We start from the raw sequence: 8,936 nt of genomic DNA, 5'->3' as shown, positions 1-8,936 counted from the left end.
TTCCTTTAAAAACTCCTTCACACATTGACTCTGCAGTCCTATCTCTTACTTCCATTATTCAAAAAGCAGTACTCGACTCTTCCATTCCTATTAATTCTACTCAAAACTCTAGTTATCACCTACCCCCTCATATTTCTCAACTAATAATTGAAAAAAGACGAGCCCGCTCTAGATGGCAGAGGTCACACTTGCCCAGTGATAAAAGAAATTACAATATGCTTACATCTTCCTTAAAAAATATTCTGCGCAAACACAATTCAGAAAAATATCAACATTATATAAACTCACTCAACTTATCCAATAATTCATTATGGAAAGCTACTAAAAATATCCTTAAACAAAAAAATAAAATCCCTCCTCTACGCCATCCTGACCACTCCTTAGCCACATCTAATCTAGATAAGGCAAACTTATTTGCAACCGATCTAGAAATGAGATTCACTCCTCATCCTGACATGCCTGACAATGATCACGTTAGTCACGTAGAATCCACTCTTTCCCAAATTCTCCCTATGTCATTACCAACTAAACATACCTCTCCATCCGAAGTCCATTATATCATTAAGAATCTTCCCAACAACAAAGCCCCCGGCCATGATCTAATAACAAATCAAATCATTAAAAAATTACCAAAAAAAGCTATTATCCACCTCTCACACATCTTTAACTCTATCCTCCGTTTATCATACATCCCCTCTTCTTGGAAACACTCGGTCATTATTCTAATTCATAAGCCTGGGAAACCCTCGCATCTCCCTTCGTCGTATAGACCAATTAGCCTACTCCCCTCCTTCTCTAAAATCCTAGAAAAAATCATAATCAAAAGAATCTATCCAATTATAACCGAAAAAAAAATTATTCCAGATACCCAATTTGGTTTTAGAAATAATCATTCAGCCCTTCACCAAGTACACAGAATTGTAGACAACATTGCCTCTTCTCTAGAAAAAAAACATTTTTGTTCAGCCGTATTCCTTGACGTAGCACAGGCGTTTGATCGCGTATGGCACAAAGGCCTGCTCTACAAAATTCGTTTCCTTCCCACTCCTCTATATCTTACCTTAAAATCTTTCCTCTCACACCGTACTTTCCAAGTGCGATGCGATGATGAGCTTTCAAATACTTTTCCTATAAAAGCTGGTGTTCCACAAGGTAGCATTCTCGCGCCTACCCTTTATAATCTATTTACTGCCGACATACCTCATTCAAACATCACTAACTTAGCCACTTTTGCAGATGACACCTGCATAACTTCTTCCGACCCAGATATTAATTCAGCCATTAATAAACTGCAAATGCATCTTAACGAGCTAGAAACCTGGTTTAATCAGTGGAAAATTAAAGTAAATGAAAATAAATCATCACATATTACATTCACTTTAGGACTCAAAGTTAGTCCTCCATTAACTCTTAACAATAATATAATCCCAATAGAAAACTCTGTTAAATACTTAGGCATTCATCTTGACAAGCGATTAACTTGGGCTACTCACATCAAAACTAAAAAACTATCTCTTAAATTAAAACTCCATAGCTTAAGACATCTTCTCCGTTCAAACATTTCTCTTAATAATAAAATCCTCCTATACAAACAACTTATTCGTCCTGCAATGACCTACGGCATCCAAATTTGGGGATCGACAAAAACCTCAAATCTAAATTTATTTCAATCATTTCAATCAATTAACCTCCGTCTCCTAACTAACTCGCCTTGGTATGTAAGTAATCGTACACTCCATCACGACCTCAGTATTCCTACGATTCCTGTTCTTGCATCCACTCATTATAAAAAATTCCACTCTACCACTATAAATCACCCGAATCCACTGATATCCAATATTTCTTCTCTTACTCTTCCAAACAATCCTCCTCGTCGATTAAAACGAAATTGGTCTCGCGACCTTCTCAATAACTAAAAAAAAAAATAATCAACAAATTTTTTAAGGAATTCAAAACAGTTATAATTATGTAATTAAATCTAGTTGAAGTAGTGTTACTGGACACCCTCTTCTTTCACGTTGTCCTGTCATTGTATCATATTTTTTTTTCAAATTTACTTATTGTAACTAATATTACAGATTGTAAATATATTTTTATAAATAAAAAAAAAAAAAAAAAAAAAAAAAGTTAAAAAAAAGTTGTAAAAAAATGCAAAAAGCGCTGCAGCGGTAGCCAGGGTTGAACTCGGTACTACGCACCCCGAGCACCGATCACGCTCGACCGCACCACATTTAGTTTTTACCCATCGGTAAAATAGGTCTATTTAAGATATACCAAAAAATATGTAAATTTCAAAGTTGATTATCTCAAGAATTAGGACGCATTGGCACAAACGCTCAAATAAGAATCTTTTTATTTCTCATAAATAACATTTATTCGCAATTTGAAGAAAATCCGTCACGCCATCACTATGACCTCCCCTTGTTAGTAAGTCCGCCCCTCCAAGTGTTGTCCACCGCCACCACCACCACAGCATCCAGATGTCCTCGACAGGTGTAGACACGTCTGTGTCCTGTGGTATCATATTTTACTATACAGTAAACAGGTGCAGCGAGCTTAAAAAACAGATGTTTTTGTTTTTATACACATTCACCGAGAGGGTTGGGCGAGCATCGTGAGAAGCAAACTCTTCTCTTTTTTTTTTTTATCCTAACACATGCAATTTAACCCATACTTACTACAGTAAACAGGTGCAAGCGTGTGTATACAGCCCCGATAACATATTTTTTTAATAATTGATCAAAATGATCAATTATTAAAAAAATTTATGACATTTTGGTTATAAAACAAACAATTCTGTTTTTTTTTAATTTTTTTTTTTAATGTTACTAACAGCATCAGCTTAGAAGTAGCCTGCTACACGATCAGTCCTATGTTCGCCTTCGATCTTTGAACAAGTTTTTTTCACAGCTCCGTCATCTTTTTCTTCTTCTTCAGTAATTATATAGATTATAGTAGAAAACATTTCATCACTACCAATCAAAGTATGTGTATAATATATTTTTTTTTTTTTTTATACCAGATACTTTACCATACATTTAATTAATATACGTAATGTTTCCCCCATTTCATTATTTTTTATTTTTATTTATTCGTAATAAAAAAAATAGCAGTTTTTTTTTATTTAATTTAAAAATTTTTTTTTTAAATTTTATTTATATTTTAGAATGGATTCCTTGAACAATAACCTAAACGCCCAGGCATCGACCAAATATATCCAAATCGGTGATTTAAAAAAAGATTTTCTGTACCCAATCATGAAAATGGGGAAAAAAGTTGACAGTCGTTTCGTAGAGTCATGTGTTGCATGGCTAATGGACGACGGAGGAGCCTCTCGTTTGGTGACATATTTACCAAAATCAATTCAAATGTCATTTGAAGAGATCCAAAATTACAACGAAAATATAGAGACCAACAAAATTAATCTTGTATACAAAGGTAAAAATAATAATTCTTATGTTTTAAAGTTTGAATAAAAAAAAATAAAAACTAAAATTGCTTAATTTTAAATGAATTTTATTTAGGTTTGATAGTAATATAAGATTTATATATATATTAAACTAATTAAAATGAATTTAATTTAATTTTTGTGAAAATATATTTTAAGTCTTTTATTTGATTTATTTATTTATTTTTTTTTTTTATTGAATTTATTACATTTTACCTGATATGTATATTGTATAATATTAGTAGTGCTCTTTTATTTTCAATTTTTTTTGAGAAAAACACTTGTAATAATAATAATACTTAAATGTAATAATATGACAGTATTACCTTTATTTTCTTTCTCAGTTGTATATTAAAAATGTACGTTTCTTTAAGAATATACTCATGTTACAACAATACTAGAATATTTGTATTATTTTATTATTATATAATAATAGAATTAATTAAAAAAAAAAAATAATAATAATATTAACAATAACAGATACATATTTACACCAGACGTTTGACACTAACTTATAGCTGAATTAAAGCAAAAAGGAAAAAGAAAAAAAAATGAATTATATCCGAATTTAAAATATTTATAACCGAAATTTGATTTTCGGATAATCGATGCTCGATATTATTCGGAACCCAGTCGAAATTAGTCGAAATTTCCAGACGTGTTTCACCACATTCACATTTCTTCATCTGGGTCAATTCGAAAATTAAATCCAATGATCGAAACATTTCTCTTCTACATGACACTATTTCAAAACCATCTTCCAGAGTCGGTAGATGGCATTCCGATTCATCAGTGTTGCAGAAATACATTTTTTTTCTCACTGCCCTATTCCCATCCCGACCACGAACCCAACCCCACTTATAATTTTAAATGATTAAATTTCTCCCCCACAAATTTCGGAAACAACACATTACTTCGAAGTAGGTATAGCAAAAATAGTTTGCTCGAAGTACCCCTCCTATAAGCCCATGATATCAGCCCCTCCCAAAATAGTCTTAATAGAATCATATTGAAAATTTCTATAAAATGTATTTGATCTCTCACTTGCTTTTTCGGAGTATTGGTTAATGTCAAACGCCTGTGTATAAATCCGTTCCATTCTGACATTGCTATCGCGAGAGCCATTGAACCTCAACTCCCACCGAAGCGTCGCCATTTGTTCGCTACCTTCTATCGGCCATGGATCACAGAATGTTCCGACCCCCCCACGAACACTCTGGCCGCAGAGGGGTGAAGTTTTCTGTGAAATCCATGGTCTTTTGAATTTCCACTGTAATTAATTAAAATAGAAATAATTAATCAGCAGATAGTCATATTGTTTATGAGTTATGTTTTTTTCTAAACCCAGCGGTAAAAATATATAATATATATTTTAAAATTTATAAATAATATTTGTAAGGATAATTACTTTCGTTATCAGATAGATTGAGACAGGGGCGTATTTATGGGGGGCTGAGGGGGCTTCAGCCCCCCCCCCCCCCCCGAAATTCCAGGAAATTTTTTTTAAGTCTGCCTAAGCGGCATGAGCTTATCTATAGGATATAAATATTGTAGAAGTTCAGTATAGTCGTTTTAAAAATAATAAATTGCTATTTATGATTTTATTTTTATAACACAACGACTGATGTTGTTATTATTATATTTTGGGCGGCTGATTTACGGGCGCCAATTGTCTTCAGTCTTGTGGCAAAGCGTAGGGATAGGAGTGATCATCGTCATATTATTTCGGTTTATTTCGCGATACATGCAGTGTACACTACTATTGTAGAGCTATTATAAATAAATACAAACAATTAAACATCAGTAGTATATTTTATATTGGGGAAAAAATGTCAACGATAAAAAAAAGATTGCTATAGCCTGTATACATATATACCTACTTATATCAATAACAAATCGAACTAATCGCAGATGTTATAGAAATAATAGAATAATATTTATGTTATATAAAAATAAAGCAAAAACGAAATGTTTTTATTTGTTTTTTGTATGGTATGTTAAGAATTGGGGGGTTTGGCTTGCCAAGAAATATTATCGAATTCATAGTATATTTTACTAATAACGTGTGTAGACGTGTGTACAGTGTTCTGTGTTCTGTGTTTCTGTTGTGTAAAATTAATTTTATTAAAATAATATAATGAAACGAACTCAGTCATTGTTAACTTTTTTTAAAAAATCTAAACAGTCAACCGATCTGGAACGAACTGTTCCATCTTTATCAAATGTTTTCCAAGATGAAGACACTGTGGCATCTGAAACAAAACAAGCCGCTTCAAGTGTAGAAGTTAGTACTCCGGTAATTAAACATATTTTAGATTCTAAGTTTGATATAGGAGCTTATGTTGAGTTTAAACAAAATTTAAGTGACGAAGAAAAGGTTTCTATTTTACAAAACGTATGGACCCCTGATTGTAAGTTTGATTTTCCATATGATACTACTGGAAAATATAAACGTAAATTTCAAATTAAATGGCTTGACACTTTTAAATGGTTGGCTTATTCAAAATTAAGAGAAGGTTCTTTTTGTAAATACTGTGTATTGTTTTTAATTCAAGTCAGGCTGGTAAGGGTTCTCATGAGCAGTTAGGCAAACTTGTTTTAATAAAACCCTTGACGAAATTGAAAGATGCATTGGAAGAGTTCAGAAATCACGAAAAAAATAAATATCATAAAAATTCGTTGCTTACCGCTGATAACATAAAGGCTATTTTAGAGAAAAAACAAGATAATATATGGGTACAATTAAATAATAAACGAAAGGATGAAATTTTAAAAAATCGCGAAAAACTTAAACCAATTATTCAAACAGTTAAATTATGTGGCAGACAGCAAATAGCGTTAAGGGGACATGAGGATTCTGGTCGAATCTCTTTAGAAGAACCAAAAAATAACGATGGTAATTTCCGTTGTTTGCTTCAATATCGCGCAAAAAATGGTGATAACGTATTAAAAGAACATTTAGAAACTAGTGGTGGTAAATCTATGTATACAAGCTCACTTATACAAAATGAAATAATTAATGTGTTTGGGGAATTAATTCAATTAAAAATACTTGAAAAAGTATCAAAAACAAATTTTTATACAATACTAGCAGATGAAACCACTGACATATCTCAAGTTGAACAATTTTCCTTATGTATTCGTTATGTTGACGAGGAAATTTTTTCAATTCGAGAAGATTTTCTCACATTTGTTCCCGTTCATGATTTATCTGGTGAAGGATTGGCCAACACGATTAAAGAAACTTTAAAAAAAAAATGGGTTTGATTTAAGCAAAATACGAGGCCAAGGTTATGACGGGGCAGCAGCAATGCGTGGTCGTTTTAGAGGTGTTCAGGCAATCATTAAAGATATGTACCCAAAAGCATTATACACACACTGTATAGCACATTCATTAAATCTTTGCTTATCAGATGCGTCTAAATCTCTAGGTATTCGAAATGCTTTTGGTATAATAAGTGAATGTTGCTCATTTTTTAACTGTTCGGCAAAACGAACTACAGTCCTTAAAAATAAAATACTAGAAATTAAACCAAATTCACAATCCACTAAATTAAAATCTTTATGTGAAACTCGATGGGTATTACGCCATAAAGCAGTTAAACTTTTTAAAGAATTTTTAGAACCCATTCTTGCTGCATTAGAACAACTGCAGAATGAATGTTCTGGAACGGATTCTTCAATAAGGACTAATAGTCTTTTACATTGTATTTGTAATTTTAATTTTTTAATATCTGTTTGCGTATCTAGTAAATTATTAAGTTATACTTATAATTTATCTAAATATTTACAAAGTAAAAATATCGATCTTTTTAACGCTCTTAAACAAGTTACCCAGGTGGTTTCTGTGTTAAATACCATAAGAGAAAACGTTGATTTAAAATTTAACGATATTTATAAAGACGCCCAAGGTATTGCTATAAAGTTAAATGTTGAACCAAAAATACCTCGAACATGCAGCAATCAAAAAAATAGAAGCAATGTCCCGTTTAATAATATTGAAGATTTTTACAAAAAAACTATTTTTATACCGTATTTGGACGATTTAATAATGGCATTAAATGAAAGATTTTTACCTCATAATGAAACTATAATTTCATTACAATTTGTCTTACCTCGTATCATAGTTGAAAAACCATTTTATAATTTAAAAAAAGCTGTCGAATTTTTTAAAAGTGATTTACCTGGGCTAAACGACATTATAGAAGCAGAGTATGAAATTTGGCAGGCTAAATGGAAAAATATTGAAGAAAACTTAAGACCTGCAACTGCTATAGAAGCTCTAAGAGCCTGTGATCGTTTAATGTACCCTAACATATTTGAATTACTAAAAATACTAGCTATAATTCCAGTATCCACCGCTACGGCTGAACGCAGCTTTTCTACTCTTAGAAGACTTAAAACATATTTAAGAAATACAACTTCTGAGTCCAGGCTAGTAGGACTAGCACTTTTATCCATTCACCGAGACATTGATGTAAATGATGATATGGTATTAGACAAATTTGCCAACAGTGGTAAAGAGAGAAATTTGAATTTAACATAATTTGTTTTACTATTATTATAATTAGTATTAATAAGTATTAATAAGAATTATAATTTCTATTTTATTATATAATATTTTGTAAGACTTGAGATTGTGTAACTTATAATAATTATATCAGAATTATAATATTACAATTTTACACTTAATTTCGAAGTCTTGTTTTTCATAGGTTGAGAAATGGGTAAGTTAGGCCAAATTTTTAAAGTTTATTTCTGGATCAGAATTTAGAAATAACTCTTTACACAGCTCTTTTACTCAATGCCTCAGCCCCCCCCCCCCCAAAAAAAAATATCTAAATACGCCCCTGGATTGAGACCCTCCTCATCGTTGTCAGAAGAAGAAGAAGATTCGCTAAAGGTTTCTTCTTCTTCGCTCTCCTCTTCTTCCTCCTCTGATGAAGCAAACGCGTCAAATTCTCTCTCTTGACGCGTAAAAACAGGGGTCGGTATACCGAATTGGGCAATGAACATTTCGCGAGGCTCCGTCGGCTCATCATCCTCGGTTAGATTGATGTTCGCAATTTTATTTTTAAACTCTTTTGGTTGCATTTTTTTTATTGTATGTTAAATGATGGAACAGTTAAAAGACGAAAAACGAGGTTGTAACGGTACGAGAAATAAAATGTTACTGAAACCTTCAAAAAAGATTGACGGTAGCCTAAATACATAATATACCAAAAAATACCCTCACCATAAGAAAAAATCTGTTGCAGTATGCGAATGTGTAGTTTGTCTGTGTGTATGCCTAGATATATGCTTTCAATGTTCGACGGTGAACTCATTAAGATTACCTTCTTAAGGAATTCACCCTTAAGAAAAAATCTGGTGCAGTGTAAATAGGTTCTGCGAGCGTAAAAAAAGCGGTTGTTTATGGTTTTATACACATTCACCGAGGGGTTGGGTGACCATCGTGAGAAGCAAAAAATTCTATTTGTTATCCTTT

The 8,936-nt window shown here is 32.1% G+C and overlaps 1 protein-coding gene across 1 annotated transcript; it reads left to right on the top strand.

Annotated features, from left to right (window-relative positions):
* The first annotated feature begins 431 nt into the window (after positions 1-431).
* On the top strand, positions 432-7,994 carry LOC126839755 (52 kDa repressor of the inhibitor of the protein kinase-like). The gene is made up of 3 exons (XM_050575162.1): positions 432-473; positions 5,634-5,859; positions 7,279-7,994. Exons 1-3 carry the CDS (start codon positions 432-434, stop codon positions 7,992-7,994), a joined length of 984 nt encoding a protein of 327 aa, XP_050431119.1.
* The last annotated feature ends 942 nt before the right edge of the window (positions 7,995-8,936 follow it).

This window comes from Adelges cooleyi, unplaced genomic scaffold, assembly GCF_023614345.1.
Source record: "Adelges cooleyi isolate 19-005CV unplaced genomic scaffold, UGA_ACOO_1.1 ACOO_flye_CR_arks_rails_tigmint_CR_PRNA_307, whole genome shotgun sequence".
In the NCBI taxonomy this organism is placed as follows: domain Eukaryota; kingdom Metazoa; phylum Arthropoda; class Insecta; order Hemiptera; family Adelgidae; genus Adelges; species Adelges cooleyi.
The sequence above is the reverse complement of the archived record's forward strand: the minus strand, read 5'-3'. Positions and strand labels throughout refer to the sequence as shown.